The sequence below is a fragment of the Eubalaena glacialis genome, chromosome 5 (genome assembly GCF_028564815.1).
Source record: "Eubalaena glacialis isolate mEubGla1 chromosome 5, mEubGla1.1.hap2.+ XY, whole genome shotgun sequence".
Taxonomy (NCBI): domain Eukaryota; kingdom Metazoa; phylum Chordata; class Mammalia; order Artiodactyla; family Balaenidae; genus Eubalaena; species Eubalaena glacialis.
In genome coordinates, this window is record NC_083720.1 from 109,146,173 (window position 1) to 109,164,536 (window position 18,364).

Consider the following 18,364-nt stretch of genomic DNA (forward strand, 5'->3'; position numbering starts at 1 on the left):
TAAAGAAGACTCCATAAGCCAGTTTCTGTTTTAGTTTTTCCTCAGTGTTTTTAGTATGTTGACTAACATAAATGTTCACTTTGCTGTTCTCTTAAAATCTGATATCAAGATACCCATCACCTAGGAAAAGTTTTTGCTATGGTGATCTAAGCAGATAATTCTTTACTACATCCCAGTGAATTCAACAGGGTAGCTTAGCCTCCTGCACACCCCCCACCCCCGCCTGTGCCCTCCCACTTCCCACAACCTGTAGATTGAAGGGCTGTGGAAATAGCAGACACTCATTTTTTAGATGGTTATAATTTTTTAAAAACTGTTTTTGCACGCCGTGTCTTTCAGTTAAATTTAAAAATTACAAGTAATATACTGTAAGCATAGTGGCTATTTTTAAATTAAAAAACATTTAATGTTTAGCTTCTATGCAAAGTACCATGCTTGAGCACCAGGAGGCAGAAAAATATGAGAGGTTCTATTATGATGGGCTTGACATTCAAGGTGAAAGGGGAGAAGGGGAGAGAACCAATCAGTATATTAAGTCAGGTGGATTTGAGAAAGCCTTTAGAGTGGGTGAAATTGGAATCACTCCCGATTTTCGCTGGTAGCTGAAAATTGGGTATAGGAGTATGTGGTTGAGAGAGACGGAGAGGAAATTCGTGTGATTAGAGTGAAAGCATCGAAGTCCAGGATATCACTGAGGAGCAGGGAGTGGTCTGGCGTGACTGAAATACAGAGGTGGTTTGAGGGAATTTTGTAGGTAAACTGGTCCTGGAAGAACGGTTATCTTTCAGTAAAAGGGGGTTCTGGGGTGGGGGTGGATTAGAGCAAGAGGCTGCCCTTTACCGGGTGTGTTTGGGGAATGGACATGACTGTTAGGTAGAATGCATATGGTAGGCCTGCAGGGAGACAGCAAGGTAATTTCTAGGGTAGGTCTGTGCTAGATTGTGGGGGAATTTTAATGCCAAAGCAAGGGTTCAGAGTTTATTCTGCAGTAGCAAAGAGCCATCGAACGCAGGTTATTTTAAAATATGGATGGTGACATGAGAACCAGAGCCTTAGATCGGATTTCTCTCCTTGAGAAGGCTAAATTAGAGGGACAAGATGTGGAGGCAGGGAGACCAGTAAGTAGGCTCTTGTCAGAGGAAGTCAGAGAAGTCCTGAGAGGGCCTAGGTGCCGGGAAAGGGGTGGGGGAGGGTGTCTGACATCAGGGCTAGAATTTCTAAGGTACGTAGAGCCTTGGAGAAACAGTTGAATATTTTCTGATTTATTCAAATAATGTTGGGGGGAAAGATTCAGTAGATACTCTAAAGCAAGTCTATGAGGACAAAAGTCTTAACAGTTCTTATTTTCATTGTTCTTACATATCACATGTCGGGGTTGGGAGGGCGTGGCCCGAGTTGCTGACCTAAGGCAAGCCCACTTTTGGTTTGCATGCTAAAACTGCACTCTTTTGAGTTTCCAGCTTCGTGATTTGTTTGCCAGTAGATGCATTTTTAACCCCTTTGGTGCCGGGGCTGATGATTTAGGATACATTTTTATGTGGTTTAAATAGTGCAATCAGATTATAGTTTTTCAGTAGGTAGAGCTGACATCTAAAATTGGATTTTCCCATCCTGGACATTTGAAATGAGAAATAAAATTTATCTTTTCAGGTTTACATGCCAAGACTCTTCCAGTAGAGTAGGCTGAGAACAAAGTAAATGCTGTTTTGGGTGCCTGGTAATCTTTTAATTATGAAATAAGCCTTTGGATTTTAATCTTCCAAAATATAAAATACTGATCCAGGAAAACAGCCTTTTTAAAGTTCACATCCTGCTGACTCCTTCAGATGAAAAGCGTCCACCTCTACCCTGTATTTTGCAAGACGAAAGTAAAAATATCATTAATCTTGTCTCAGTCCCACCACTGACTATAAAAGACTCTTCCATTTGGAGTCAGTCCTGAGCCATGAAGCCAGTAGCCCAGAGTGAACTCTTAGTTTTCCAGAACCAGGACCCGAAGCTGGAGGGTCGCGGCCAGCTGACTGAGGCCTTAATCTAGGAGTGGGCTGAGGGACTTGGGCTTTCTTTAAACCAGCTCCCTTGTCGTCGAGGCTTCTTGAGCTGTCCTTGCCTCCCTCACACATGTATGTATGCACAGCAAAGCTTGGATACTGATAAACTTTGTTTTTGTTCTTTTGTGGCATCTGAAGCAGCTTATACAATGAAGACAGAAACCTGCTTCGAATTAGAGAGAAGGAAAGACGCAACCAGGAAGCTCACCAAGAGAAAGAGGCATTTTCTGAAAAGATTCCCCTTTTTGGAGAGCCCTACAAGGTAATTTTTTTCTTTTTATTAAAATTTATTTATTTTATTTATTTTTGGCTACATTGGGTCTTCGTTGCTGCATGGGCTTTCTCTAGTTGCGGCAGATGGGGGCTACTCTTCGTTGCGGTGCGCGGGCTTCTCATTGCGGTGGCTTGTCTTGTTGCGGAGCATGGGCTCTAGGCACGCAGGCTTCAGTAGTTGTGGCACGCGGGCTCAGTAGTTGTGGCGTGCGGGCTCCAGAGCGCGGGCTCAGTAGTTGTAGCGCACGGGCTTAGTTGCTTCCGCAGCATGTGGGATCTTCCCGGACCATGGCTGGAACCCGTGTCCCCTGCATTGGGAAGTGGATTCTTAACCACAGCACCACCAGGGAAGTCCTACAAGGTAATTTCTTGAATATGAGAAAGTCTGATTTATCACCATATTTGACTTCATGATGAAAGTGAGTTTGAACAAGGGTCACACTTGTGAAAATAAGACAACTTATCCTAGAGATCGTTTTTGAAAACAAAATATGAAAATCTTCTGAACCTCGGTAGTCAAAATTACCAAAGTTTGTGGTTTTCTTTTGTAATGTTTGTCTCCTGTATTTAGTAATATTTGTCCATGGCAGGCTTCTCAGCAGGGGAATTGAGTCGAAATTGCATGTTAAATTCTGTGTTACACATTAAATTGAGGTGTTTCTTTTCTAATGGCATTATGTAACATGGTTTACTAAACAATGGTTTTCCTCCCCCTCTTTTTCCCCCTCAGTATCTAACTCTGCTGTCTTTTCTTTTTTTAGACAGAAAAAGGTGATGAGCTCTCCAGTCGAATACAGAACATGCTGGGAAACTATGAAGAGGTGAAGGAGTTCCTTAGTACCAAGTCCCACCCTCAGTGCTTGGATGCTTCTGAAAATAGGTTGGGAAAGCCGAGATACCCCTCATTTCCTGAGAAGGGGAGCAGCATTCCATCTCACTCCTTCCACACTAGTGTCCACCACCAGCCTATTAATACTCCTGCGTCTGGACCACTTCCTATTGGTACCATTAGCCACAACCCAAAGATGGCGCAGCCAAGAATGGAACCAATGCCAAGTCTCCATGTCAAAAGCTATGGCCCACCAGACAGCCAGCACATGACCCAAGATCGCCTTGGTCAGGAGGGGTACAGCTCTAATCATCACAAAAAGGGTGACCGCAGGGCTGATGGAGACCACTGTGCTTCAATGACAGACTCAGCTCCAGAGAGGGAGCTTTCTCCTTTGTTCTCTTTGCCTTCCCCAGTCCCCCCTTTGTCACCTGTACATTCCAACCAGCAGACTCTTCCCAGGACGCAAGGAAGCAACAAGGTTCACAGCAGTAACAGTAACAATAAAGGCTACTGTCCGGCCAAGTCTCCCAAGGACCTACTGGTAAAGGTCCATGATAAAGAGACCCTTCAAGACAGTTCAGTAGCAGTTGCCAGCCTTGGGGTAGCCCCTCCCCAGCCACCTTCTCAGACTTTCCCCCCACCCCCCCTCCCCTCAAAAAGCCTTGCAATGCAGCAGAAGCCCACGGCTTATGTCCGGCCCATGGATGGTCAAGATCAGGCTCCTAGTGAGTCTCCTGAACTGAAACCACTGCCGGAGGACTACCGGCAACAGAGTTTTGAAAAAACAGACTTAAAAGTGCCTGCCAAAGCCAAGCTCACTAAGCTGAAAATGCCTTCTCAGTCAGTCGAGGTGAGTGGAAGTTCACATCTGAGGCAATTCCAGTGTGAAGAAAGATTTGAGGTGGAAGTTTCTAGAGGTTTAGGGACAAGGGTGTCAGTGGCCTCTGTTCAGGGAGATTCCTTTCTGGCTTTAGGATCTCGTTGACCCACAAGAAACTCAGGTCTGAGGTGGATTACTGATGACAGATACTAAAATGTGATTCATAGAAAGTTAAAAAAAAAAATCTTTTTATTGAGCCATGATTGACATACAGTAAAATATAGAAAGGGGAAGAGCGTAGTTTGCTCTGTTTTGAAAAATGGATACACCTGAAAAATGGATACACCTATACAACCCACAACCCAATTGAGGCAGAGGACATTTCTATCATGAAAGTTTCAGGAAGGTTTTGAGCTGTCTTTGATTTTTTGGGGCTTTGGGGAACACTGGCTTCTTTAAAGACACTGTAAAGAAAAAAAATTTTTTTGGTTAATACTTCCTCTGCCCCAGTTAGTTTTTCCTGAGATCCAAACCATAAAAAAGTGAAAACAAGAGGTCAAAATGTTGGAGGCGAAGTATTAATTTTTAAAGATTTGTTCCCTATAAATTATAAGAAACTGAAACTAAATTTCTGTTCTAATATATTTTATTTACCACCTACAAAAGAAGAGTGGAGGTGTGACGACATCTCATTTGAGAGTGAGTCACAAATATAATATAGAACGATATTCAACTATGGCTTTTTCAAGTAAACAAAATACTTTATCTTTTTAAACAAGGGAAAAATTCCTTTTTCTGCTCCTTTGACAAATGGCAACGTGGTGTTTGAATGAGGAGAATCAGAGCACACATTCTATCACTGAAATTCTAAATTAACACCGGTTACTCAAATTTAGATGTGTAGTGCAAAGTGAAATGCTTGAAGTGAATTTATTTTAGCGCTTATCTGTTAAGGTAAAGTCTGTGGTTGAGTTACATCCATTGTATAAACATTCTAATTTGCATATCCCGTCCTCAAAGACTTGTATGTGCACCCAGATTCCAGCTTTACATCAGTTTTACATAGTGCTAGAAGGCAAAATTCCTTAAGGTTTAAAAAAAGAAAAAAAAAAAAAAATTCCAGGATCTATAGCTGGAAAGATAACCCTTATCTTGAAGGAGGAAAATCTGTTCCTTTGTGGTGTCAGCTTTTGGTTTAGAAGAGGTTAGGGTTCTGTCCATAGTCAGCTGTTGAGCTGGAGTGTCTCCGGATGTCTTCAGAATGTGACTGGTTTGGAGGCTGAGGAAAAATTAGAAAGGGGGCTGAGGAAAAATTAGAAAGGGGGCTGAGGAAAAATTAGAAAGGGGAGTAAAGCACGTGGTAGAAATGACCAAGATGGCAGAACAATCCCTGTAACCCCATAAGCTATGCAGATTCACTGCAGTGAGCCATTTACTGAACATTTTGTGCTCTGATGGGCGGTAGGGGTAGGGAACAGAATGAAGGTGGAGAAGAATAAAGGGAGGTCTTCCCGCCTCCTATGGTCAGTCAGCCTACCTTATAATTCAGAAAGAACTTAATGGAGTTTTCTTTATTTATCAAATAAGGTCTGTTCTATTTTCCTAGTTTAAAAAAAAAAAGGTAAGGGGACAATTTAACATGTTTTCTTTAAAAAGAAAACTAAGCAACTAAAAATTGCTTTAAAACAATTCTAAGACCAATTGGCAAATATTTGCATTGTCTACCAAATACCCAACCATATGTATAAGCACAGGGTGGGATGCCAAAGAAGTACTGGTCCCTGCCTCAGAGAGATGACAGTGTAGCCTGGAGATCAGCCTACACATGTGAAACAATTAGAGAACTGTTTGCTACTAGGTGCATAGAGAAAGTTTCAAACATCAGCCTTAAGACAGTGAACCCATGTAAACTCAGCCAACAGGTTTTCTGGTAGACCTTTTAGGTTAGAGGATCCCGGTTAACCTTTTGCTTTCCTGGTGAAAAAAAGTTAAGGTGAGTTGAGATTTCTCCAGGGTCTTATAGCTCCTCAGATTTAATACATATTTCAAACATAGGACCACATTAGACGGTCCTTGCATATTTTCTGAGTGGACAGTTGAACAAAATCATCCATAGATGTGGTAAGAGAATGGCGTTTTCTTGGCTTTTCTTCATCTGCTGTCAACAATTGAGTAGATGTAAACGTTTCCTCTTCAGCCTATGTTTGCAGTCAACCTTCATTTTAACATGATGTCTCCCTCTGGCCTCTAATCAGGGTTCTCAGGCCAGTGGCAGCTGTGGTGCTTACTGCCTTGGAGACCCTGGGTGGTGTTGGTGGCATGGGAGGATGGAGCTGAGGGGTCAGGCAGATGGAGGGCTCTGGGCAAAGAACTTGTAATGAAGGGGGAGTAAGTCTGGGAAACAGGGATATTGGTGCTCTCTGGCGAGCGTTTAGATTTGGTTTAGTAAGATCTCACGTTTCACAGACTTACCATTAATTTTCTGTTTGTAGACGCAATAAAATGGCTATTTTTTTAAGGTTTTAAAAACACGTAGGGGCTTACCTGGTGGCTCAGTGGTTAAGAATCCGCCTGCCAATGCAGGGGACATGGGTTCGACCCCTCGTCCGGGAAGATCCCACATGCCATGGAGCAACTAAGCCCGTGTGCCACAACTACTTTTCTTGGGTTCTAAACCCAGTACTGTAGATCAAATGGAATTTGTGCATTCATTCTGTGCATTCGTTCTGAAACTTGGTGGCAAGTCTGAATCACCTGGGGGAAGCCTGTTAAAAATACAAATGGTTAAAAATAAAACTTCCCAGGTCCCATCGTAGGAGATTGATTCAGCAAGTATACAGGTGGGCTCAAGTACCTGTAGCTGATTCTCATGAGGTTTCTTCTAGAGCCTGGAAATGAAACTGTTCCAGAAGAGCTGATAACAGGCCACAAGGAGTTAGAGAAGGGCTCCCTTCCCGCTGGTTCTGGAGTCTCCCTTGTGGGCCCTCAGACAAAATGATCACCTGAATTGATGGGACTACTTGTCCTGAGCAGGACATGAGAGAAGCCTCAGGGAAGAAATAAGGGAGTAGGGCCCCCAGAACTACATACACTCTTCCTCTACAGCTCATGGTTTTTTTTTTTTTTTTTTCCTTTGGGTCCCCAATATTTTCAAGCTCATGGGGAAAGTAAGATTCTGATACAACCTTATCTAGCTTCACTCAGTTTTCTAAAAATGTTTTTATTACAGTAGTTCTTTATTGGAAATTTAAGTTAGATTCCATGAGCTAGAGCTCAGGTAACTTGGGCAGACCTACGTGACTTAAATGTTTGTTAGGAAAATGATAGCAAGGTTTTCTGTGTGCACAATTCCCTGATGATGTTGAGTGTCTGGAGCAGAATACGTCCTATCTACAAGAAACAATGAATAGTAATAACCTGTATCTGCTTGGAGGATGGCTAAATTTTAGACCCCAAAATATCTAAATATAGAAGTTTAAAAATAGTGGCAAATGACTGACAAGTTTTAGAGCAAAAGTTGCAGGCAGCCTGAGGGCTAGACTGGACGTGCAGACTATTTTGTTTTGCTTGTATAATGTGTTTTTCTTTTTTCTTTTTCTTTCTTTCGTTCTTTCTTTTTTTTTTCCTCCCTCTGAGCCAATATTTACAAACTGGAGAATTCTGGTGAAAAATCAGATTTTCAGTTTCACCAGCTAGAGCTGAGTAGATGCTGCCACCTTTAATTTCCTGATCCTGGCGATTTTTTTTGAGTTTGAAGAAACACTTTAAACTCTGAAGGAAACATTTTAAGTAATATAGGCAAAATATTTTTGGAAAAGCTCCAAAAATTGCTGGAAATGAGTTAGTGCAGAGAACAGAATTGTTTATAGAAGCAAGAAGAAAGCCTGCGATCGAACCTGGAACATCTTTTTGGGTGGTATTAATTGGAGTTGTTTTCCTTGTACGTTTTACTTTCCATTCCTTCTCAAAACGCCAGAAGTACATTTGGTACCAGGATAAGAAATTCCTGTTCCTCCTTGTTGTTTTCACACTTGAGATGTTTGTGGAGGGTTATTGGATCCCCCCTGGGTCCCTCATGCTGTGCCTCTGCCAGAATGGAGACATTCACCGCTTCAGAATCTTTCCAGGCTGTGCGCTCTCCCAGGCTCTCATGTGCCACCCGAGTCATTTTAGCTCCTCTCTAGATTAATTGTGTTTTATTCTCAGCCAACTGATAATCTTCAGGGACAGAAAACCAGATATTCTGAGGGGAGTCCTGCTGACGACTGAGTTAGTGGTTTTGATTTGGGCTGTTTTGGTGGGGGTGGCCAATATGCATAAGATACTTCAGCCGAATTCTTTTTAAGAGAGGATTCTGGTTCATGTTATCATAACAAGTTTTTTTTTTTTTTTTTTTGGCCATGGATTTCTCCTCTCCATTTGCCAAGGTCTATTTGAAAATCATTTTCCAAGGTTAACTCTGCGGCATGTTCACATTTTCTAAGAACTTCCTAAGCAGTTAGTTTTACATTGATATTGTTCCTTTTTTAATTGTTGAAATCCCTAGGTCGACCATTTTTCCCCCCTGCCACACACACCATTAGATTTCTCTTGAACTTCATTTTATTCCCTATTTAAGCTTGGCCTACTTTTTCTCTGCTTTTTTCCATCCTCCTAACCCTGTGGTAATTTGTCAAGCCCATTCTAATCTCCTTAATCCCTTTGGCTGAAAGGTTTTGAGGTTTAATGTTTTAATCTAGGGGCCTTAGTATTTAAGTAATTAGAGGTCCTATTTCTAGCCCTGTCCCTTAGATAAATTACCTTAGGGTTTTTTTGTTCCAATTTACAAAAAAATAGAACTCCGAAAATTCATATTGGGCAAGATCGAAGCTTTGAACTGCACTACATGAATTAAGAAAGGAAGTAAGTATTCTGTGCTATTCAGAGTCCCCGCACTCATTCTTACCAGCTCAGGCTTTATGGATTCTTTTCCTTGCAGCTCAATTTTTTAAATATTCTACCCCAAAGCAAATGTTTGCTATTGCATTTTAGAGAATAAATTTTTAATAGAATTTCATGCTTTAATTAGAGTTTATGTTACTTCCAACATTTTTTTCTCCTCATGTCTGAGAACATGTTAATTTGGGGAAAAAAATTTTTTTTTCCTATTACCAAATAATCTGGACATTCTTACAAAATGTTAAAAAAAATCTTTCCTGTCAGGAAAAATTTAGTCATAGAAGGATTCACTTTTTACATTCTAGGTTTCTGCCATTTTGGTCAACAGTATTTGAACACCCACTAGATACAAAGGGGAGCTGATAGGAGAGAAAGACACTTGACAGTACATTTATTACATAGCGTAAAAAATACAAAGTATAATCAGTATGAAGAGGTAATATGGAACTACTAATTATAGTCATATAATGCTCACACTGTTCTCTAGTGCACTTTGTGATAGGAACTGTTCCAAATGCTTTATGTGAATCAACTTAATCCTCACAGCCATTCCATGTGGTAAGCACTGTTACTGTGGCTGTTTTACTGAGAGATTTACAGAGGTGCAGAAAGATTCATTTGTTCAAGTTTATCCAGGCCTTAAGTGCTGGATCTGGACTCCATATCCAAGTAGTTTGGCTCCAATCCATGCCCTTAACTATGACACCTACATTATATTGCCTTTCATTTTTTTTAGAGTTGACTTTTGAAGCACTTTGGGTATTGACAAAAGTGCATTCCAGGCTAAAGGATTGAGAGAAAAGACATAGAGGCAAGAAACGGTGCAAAATTTAGTAGGGGTAACTGGGCCTTTGGTTCAAGGAGATCTCGTAGAGGCAAAGGAACTTGACCTCACTGTGTTGTCAGTTTATCCTTCCGTACAGTGGGGCTACTGGATGCAGGGTCATCCATATGAAGTGCTTAAAACAGTACTGGGTACATAGGAAGAGCTCAGTAGGTGGTGGTAGGAGTGATTAGAGTTAAAATTTGAGCTGGGCTTTAAGGAACAAGGTACGGCTATCAAAATGAGCAGGTAGAGTTGCTGAGGAGACAGGAAGACCCGGAACAGGCTCCTGTGTATTGGAGTATCCTTGAGCATGTGGGTGGGATCAGATCAAAGGGATCACGAATGCCCAGTTAAGATGTTCTAGGTGAATAAAGCCCTAAACATTTGATTTTCAAGTGTTAGACAAATGATGAGCCTAGGGAAAGAAAGCATTTGCTTGGGGGTTGTTGAGCTTTTAAAAACTGGTTTGCCAAGGTGAGGGACCACCAACCGTCCTTCCCATCCCTGCCTGATGGCACAGGGGCATCCAGCTCACCCCTGAAGAGCAGCCTTCCCATAGTTTGGCAACCCCTGGTGTAAATATTTCATTTTACAAAAGCTTATGCTCTCAGAAATACTTTACTGCCTCTCCCCCCACCCCCCCCTTTTAATTCCCAAAGCACTTGCTTATTTGTTTCCTCTTGATTGTCACAGCAACCTCGTGAGTTAGACAGGGCAGTTGGCACGAATCACCATTTTACATGCCATGGAACTGAGTCTCTAAGAAGTTTAATGATTTAAGCTCATAAGTGGCAGAGCTGGGGGCACGAAACCAGGACCCTTAACTTCTAGTTCCAGTAGTCTTTCTGCCACACAGCGTGTTTTCTGTGGAGTCATGACCCTTTGAGTAACACTTTTATTTAAAGCGTTAAGAGCGCCGTTTTTCTTCCTGGCCTTGCCTTTGTGTCGGCACCTGATAAATCATACAAATGTTGGGTGGCACAGATGATTCAAATGAGAAGATGATTCCAACTCATTTTTGGTGGTGGCAGCCATGTGGCTTGCTCTGAGGCCTTTAACTTTGCTTCTGCCGTTTAGTGGCGGTGGCCACCAGGTATGAAATCTCAGTTCTTTCCACCTACGATGATTCAAAAAGAAAAATTCCATATCCGCGCCCACCAGTTCTCTCTTTCCTTTGATCTCTGAGAGGGAGGTGTTCTTCCACTCTCCCATCCACCTGCACGCCCTTTTTGGTTGCCTTAAACCTTTCCCCCATCACTTGGCTCTTTCCTAACAATCTGTAGTTACATCCAGGCCTTTCCTAGCTGAAAGGGCAAAACAAAGCTTTCCTCACTCCTGTGTCTTACTCTAATTGCTTCTTTCTTGTTCCCTTTACAGCCAAAAGTCTGGAGACCTAAGAGGTAAACACTCTGTGCCTGCTTCCTCTCCTCCCATTCACTCTGAACCCACTGCAGGCCAGCCTGCACCTCCACCCTCCACCACGCAACCCCCGGTGGACTCCTCCTGATGCCCAGGTCAAGGAGTGCTCTTGAGCGTAGCCTGCTTGACCTCTTCATGGCATCTGACACCGTTGACCACCAGCCCCGCAAACACTGCCCTTCTCTGTCCTCTGCTCTTTCTTCTACGTCTTTGGACATGCTTTAATCTCCTCCAGAGGCTGCCTCTCCCGCCCTTCCCCAGGGTCTGCCCTCAACCATCTTTTCTCCTTCTACAGCCTATCCCTGGTGATCTCATCTGCACTTAAGGCTTCAACTGTTGAAATACTGATGACTGCCAAATTGATTTTTCTAGCCTGAAATTCCAGAAAGTTTTCTGAGCTCTACATCCTTTTATCCAGTTGTCCACTGGGCTTTTCTTGTTGATGTTGCAGAGGCATCTCAGATTGAACGTGTGTGCAGTGGATTTCATGATATCTGCCTCCCCTGGACCTCTTCACACACACAAGACATTCTCCTCCTTCCTGGTCATGAGTCTCAATTCCTCTCTGCTCTCTGCTTTATCCATTTGGCAACCCAGTCCTGTGGGTGGGGATTACTTTGTAAATATTGAAAGTGTCTCCTTTTCTCCATTCCTCACTGCCCCTTTATGGTTGAGCTTTTTGTCACTTTCTTGAACTCTTACAACTTCCTTCTAACCTGTCTTCCTGCCTTTTTTTCTTCAAACTGTCTGCCACACGGTTCCACAAGAGTTATTATATGAAAACCGGATCAAGTTATCCTAGTTGAAGATCCTTCAGTACCTCTTCTTTGCCTTCAGGATAGGAATCTCCAGTTGCTTTCTTACTTGTCTCTCCAGGCTTGGGTTGTGACCATCCTGCCCGTGCCTCCCAGTCCCCCTGCTGTCACCCAGGCCCTTTAGCGAGGATTTTCCCCTGTGCTCCTGGTGCCCACACCTCCAGGCTCAGCACTTCTCCTTGGCGTCATCCTCTGTGTGTTTCTCCAGGTGGGAAACACTTTGAGGGTGGGGTCATTTGTCTCACACGCTTGTTTGTCCTTTGTGTTTAGCACAGGTGAGGACTGGGGAAAACAGGGCTATTTCCTGCACTGTGCTTAGCTTGAGAGTTCTTACCTTGTTCACTTTGATCTGGAGTCTGAAAGATAACCCCTAATAAATGTTGGAGCAGAGGGGGAAAACTATTTGATGTGAGACTGAATTTTCTATTTTAGGACACTTAGATGGGAAGAAGCCACTAAGTTCAATAATTTTTTTTTTGGGGGCTTCCCTGGTGGCGCAGTGGTTGAGAGTCTGCCTGCCAATGCAGGGGACACGGGTTCGAGCCCTGGTCTGGGAAGATCCCACATGCCGCAGAGCAGCTGGGCCTGTGAGCCACAGTTACTGAGCCTGCGCGTCTGGAGCCTGCTGTCCGCAACAAAGTGAGGCCGCGGTGGTGAAAGGCCCGCGCACCGCGATGAAGAGTGGCCCCCGCTTGCCACAACTAGAGAAAGCCCTCGCACAGAAACGAGGACCCAACACAGCCATAAATAAATAAATTAAATAAATTAAAAAAAAAAAAGAACAGGGGTCTGCAAACTACAGCTCCAGGGCTTTATAAAATAATAATAATAATAATAATTTTTTAGAGGAATTGTTTGACTTACCATTTTCAGCCTATTTATTTCCCAGGTAATTTTAGGTATTGTTATGTGTGGATTTGAAAATAAGCAACATAATCTGATTACGAGGTGTTCTTAGTAGAGTTCCAGCCTTAAATTGCTGTGCTTTTCAGTACTGAGTTTAGAGATTAATCAGGTGGTTTTATGTACTATAAGAGTTGGAAAGTAATGATTTTTTATGTATCTGTCGTGTATATAGGTGCTTTCCTCTGTAGTAAATAAGACACCAGATTTCCTTTAGTATATGGGATGAAGTGAGAGAGTAGCACTGACATATGTACACTACCAAATGTAAAACGGATGACTAGTGGGAAGCAGCCGCATAGCACAGGGAGATCAGCTCGGTGCTTTGTGATCACCTAGAGGGGTGGGATAGGGAGGGTGGGAGGGAGTCTCAAGAGAGAGGGGATATGGGGATATATGTATACATATAGCTGATTCACTTTGTTATAAAGCAGAAACTAACATACCATTGTAAAGCAATTATACTCCAATAAAGATGTGAAAAAAGAAATATATAAGTGGTACTTACATTAAAATTGCTGTTAGTCTCAAAGGATTCTCAATTTTAAATATTTTGCCATTGAGTGATTCACATTTTTGGGAATGAGCCAGCCATTTTGGGTAGAGGCATTAAGTCCTCTAGACCACTTGGGTATCATTAATTGGTATCCTAGTAACTTAAGAATTATTGACCCTGAAAATGCCCAACTGGCAGCCTGGGTTTAATTTTCTGGTAAGATTAATTATCTTGCAGTAAAGGGTAAAACAGAGACACCAGGGTCCTTTATGGCCCTTATGTTCTCTCAAGATTCCAGTGAATTAGTTGCTAAGACGAGGGAAAACACTGGTGGTGTTGTTCTGAACCTAATTGAGTCCTTTATTATGTTATGACTCACCTATAGTTCACAGATTTATTCCGTGCAAGTCATATAAAATAACTACACTGTGGTTTGTTTTGCTTCTTTGGTTCATGTTTCTCGCGATCTGTCAGGCTGCTGCTGCCAATCCCAGGCTTTGGCAGGAGCCCGTGCAGCAAAGAGGAGACCATCCCAGGTCAGCAGTGAGGCTGCCTCATGCTTTGTTCCCTCAGGCAGGCATACTTTTCACCATCTCTTGGAAGGAACTGAAGATGTTCATTCTGTATGTGGGGCTATGTTCAGCATAAAAAGAGACCCTTCTCTTCAAAATGGGTGTGTTTTCCAATCTCTTGTTCCCTCCTTTGGCAGAGAAGGAAGCTTTAAAGTCAGTGCTGGAGGGCGCTCACGCGGAGGTGTCTTGTACGGTGTGTTGATTTAGTTGCAGCATCTGAAAATTAGTAGATTTCACACTGAAATCTGGATTTTGATTCTTTTTTTTCTTAAAATGCTGGAAGCATTGGCAACATAGGACTTGTATTCCTGAAGAACAGCAGCTGGCTTGCCCCAGCCCTCCTGCGCCCCTCCTGTCACCTGCCTGAGCCCTGTGAGTGTTGGTGCTCTCTCCCTGAGAAGTACAGAATCTCTCTGTCCTTGTGATTATGCCTCGCTCTGGGCAAATCCAAGAGATGAGAACCCAGACGTGCAAAAGACATATCTTTTCAGAAAGGTTTATACTGCAGCATGTTTAATGGTATCTAGTTAAACTAAAAAGGGGTTGATTTTCAAACTTTAAATGAAATTATATAAAGTAGGTCCTACTTGGTTTCTTTATCTTTTTTGCTCTTGTTTCCAAATGTGAAGATGTTTTCCTATAAACCTTTAAGTGTGTGATTTAGACACTTGTTCATATTTTAGTTAAAGAAAAAACCCCACAACGTTAGCCTACTTGATAACTCCCCCCACCTTTTTAACATTTTTTTTTTAAAGGTTTTTGCCGCTACCAGAAACAGTGGAACATGGATTCTTATCCTCCTTGTCACCAAGTAGAAATGTGCTCGGTTAGTTTTTTTTTTCTGTGTGTGACAAGGGAGTGGATAGTCATTATGCTCTTTTCTACTCTAAAATATTATGGTTCTTTTTTAAAAAAGAGTTTGAATTCTAGCAATTGAACTGTGATGCTGTTTCCTATACCAAGTCTATTAGCATATCCTTTAGTACCTTTTATTCTAAATTACTTTTCTTGTTTTTATAGTGACTAATAGGAAGTTGGTTTTCAACACCCATTCAGCAAACAAGAGCTGCTTTCCTTCCTTTGATCTTAGCAACATATATATGCTTTTGTCTTTATATTGTGAACGGCTTTTATTGGTTGCAACAGGGAGGGTGGACACAATAGCTCTGGCTTCTGTGGGGACTCCAGAGACTCCCTCACCACCACCCCCCCCCGCCCCCCTCGCCACCAAGGAGCTGGTCTTAGCAGTAGGGATCCTGTAGTTATATAGACAACTCATGTTTAAGTTTCTATAGTGTACAGGTTCTATAGGGTGTAATTTTCTATACTTGTACAAGTATACTTAATTAGTATAAGGTACTGTTAAGAACTGGGGTGTGACTGTTTTTGGAGAATTTCCAAACTATTCTTTTTTGTTGGATGTCATTTTTACTCCTAGCAATAACATTGCTGAGAATTTTGATGTCTTAATAATTTTATAACTAGGGATGAATAATAAGTATATAATAGAACATGTAATCCACAGAATGCTAAAAGCTCTGGATGTTGTTGGAGGGTAGGAAGATATACTTGAAGATTTTGGGGAGGTGGGGTGGAGCACTGATTAGATGGGACTTTTAGGCATTATAGTTAGTAGTTAAGAGCACGGATTTTGTTGTTGTTGTTTTGATATTTATTTATTTGGCTGCGTTGGATCTTCGTTGCGGCATGCGGGATCTTTTAGTTGAGGCTTGTGGGATCTTTTAGCTGTGGCTTGTGGGATCTAGTTCCTTGACCAGAGATCAAACCCGGGCCCCCTGCATTGGGAGCGCAGAGTGTTAGTCACTGGACCACCAGGGAGGTTCCAAGAGCGTGGATTTTGGATTAAGGAAGATTTGGGTTTGAATCTTGTCTTTACCTTGAATTAGCTGTTAGACCACAGGCAAATTATTTAACTATTAAAAATTACTGCTTGAGCCTCAGTTTCTTATCTTTAAAATAGAAACAATAATAGAACCTTTTCTTAAAGTAGTTGTCAGGCTTAAATAAGAAAATGTTTGTGAAACCCTTAGATCAGTGATTGGCATATAGTAAACATTTAATAAACAGATTCTGTATCACATCATTATAGTTATTTTAACACTAAATGTCTGAGTAAATGTAGTGGATATATTTCTTTGCCTTGGCTTAGGATCTGAAGTTTAGGTAGCTGAAAAGTTTTGAATATTAAGGCTTTAAGGAAATATTAAGTGGGAGGTAATGTTTCTAATGAATAGCTGGAGTCAGAATACTTGGGCTCATTTTCTTCCACCGTTAAGCGGGACATTTCTACCTGAACCACCGGGCTGTTGTGAAAATGAAATGGGATATATTTGCCTAGCATATAGTAGACTGAGATATCCCACCTTCCCTTGACAGTAAAAGCAAATTTCACACTGTGGGAAAAGTGTACATTACCCATCTTCAGGTTATCTTTATTGACTTTACAACTATGTTTAGGAGTCACCAGGGTCTTAAGAAGTATCCTAATGGTTTGGGTTGGTTTGATGGTGTTTCTCTCAGCTGTTTTGGTGAAGTAATGAAATTCTATATCATGGGTTTAATTTTATTCATGTTTAAAAATATAACGCTTTTTTTTTTAAATTTATTTATTTTATTTATTTATTTTTGGCTGCACTGGGTCTTTGTTGCTGTGCGCGGGCTTCCTCTAGTTGCGGCGAGCGGGGGCTACTCTTCGTTGCGGTGCGCGGGCTTCTCACTGCGGTGGCTTCTCTTGTTGCAGAGCACCGGCTCTAGGCGCACGGGCTTCAGTAGTTGTGGCACGTGGGCTCAGTAGTTGTGGCTTGCGGGCTCTAGAGCGCAGGCTCAGTAGTTGTGGCGCACGGGCTTAGTTGCTCCGCGGCATGTGGGATCTTCCCGGACCAGGGCTCGAACCCGTGTCCCCTGCATTGGCAGGCGGATTCTTAACCACTGCGCCACCAAGGAAGCCCTATAACGCTTTTTAAAATAAGAGACTTGAATAAATACTTTGTGCCACTAATAAAGTATTGAGTACCTGCTGCATTTTCAGGATTCCAGAATTGTACTAGTTGTTGTGAGAACCATAGGGGGCTTTCAGTTGTATTTGGGCATCAGGAAACATATGGAAAAAAGATTATTGTACTGAATTGCACATCTTAATTTTGTGTTCTGGGTGACAGATCCAGTAAGGAAAGGCATGAGTAGGTGTATTCTCATGTAATTTGTGAAGGATGGACAACACTTGTGTAAGCGAATAAAGTAGGATGATTTTACAAGGTAGGGGAATCACTACAGCTTTACTAAAAAACATCAACAAGATGTCCCAAGACGTTCCATTCAGCGTTTGGCTTAAATAGCATTGATTAGTACATGAACTTCCAAAAGAGTATATGGGCACCAATCTTTATGTATCTTAGTGCGAGTTAGAAAACATATATACACCAGCATATCAAACCCAGGATTTCATAAATATTGTTACTTAGGATCAGGCCAAGTAAAAAAGTGAGTTGATAGTAAGTTGATTTAAAGAAAACAGTACAGGTAGTATTGCAATATGGTATCACTGTCAGGATAGTGTGGAATTGACTGAAGTTTGGGTAAAACTGTTTTAGACTAGACTTTGAGTCATGGAGGAGAGAATTAGGAAGTTCAGTTAGAGATGGGGCAATGTCACAGAAGAAAAATAAGCTTGATGCCTCGACGTGACTTAAAACATTTCTTTGCCTTCGCCAATGAAGGGGCTTTTCATGCTTGAAAAACTTTCCTCAGTTCAGAACTGAGTTTTGTTCATTATTTTCTTGCCCCCTTCCTCCACCCCCTCCATCCAACTGGTGCTTAATAAATGTTTCTACTACTGACAGCTGTTACTGCTACTCCTGCTGCTAATGCCATACTGTAGACATTTTTGAGTGAGGAGTATCCTTTAGAAGGCTTTTATGATAATACTGTGTGACATGTATTCCTGACTATGCCAGCAGGTTGTCCTGCAAGTTCTTAGGTATGTAGGATTTGAAGGAGAATGGGCTCAACTCTGAATATTTTCAGGAGTAAAAATAGTACAGGGGCCATAGATTTTCTTCAGAATATCAGAATAGGGTAGAACCATCACTGCATGGTAATGAAGATATAGCTGATTTTTATAAGAGCATTACAGCCTGTGTTTTACTTCCCTTGCTTTCAGACCTAATAATTATTTATTGATTGGCACTGTGGGATAGATCGTGGCATTCATCCTTAAGAGCAGGTCTCATGCCAGAAGCCTCAGAATGGAGACATTCTCAATAATGCTCTAGTAGTTGATTAAACAAACCCCAGGGTTTGGCTTTCTAATGGCCCATCATTGCCCCATAAAGGGACAGTCATGTAGAAGGGCAGTGCTAAATGGCCAGTTCTTGCTTTCTCCTCTTGGGCCTGGAACTC

The 18,364-nt window shown here is 41.9% G+C and overlaps 1 protein-coding gene across 9 annotated transcripts in view; it reads left to right on the forward strand.

The window, feature by feature from the left end:
* AFF1 (ALF transcription elongation factor 1) overlaps positions 1 to 18,364 on the forward strand; it is a 199,140-nt gene that overhangs the window by 111,899 nt on the left and 68,877 nt on the right. For 7 of the 9 annotated variants that reach the window (XM_061192492.1, XM_061192493.1, XM_061192501.1 and 4 more), the window contains 2 exons: positions 2,190 to 2,313; positions 3,086 to 4,006. In XM_061192492.1, coding sequence (XP_061048475.1) covers positions 2,190 to 2,313; positions 3,086 to 4,006 — 1,045 coding nt within the window. The remainder of the gene's footprint in view (positions 1 to 2,189; positions 2,314 to 3,085; positions 4,007 to 18,364) is intronic. The other 2 variants (XM_061192495.1, XM_061192497.1) reach the window with 1 other exon arrangement.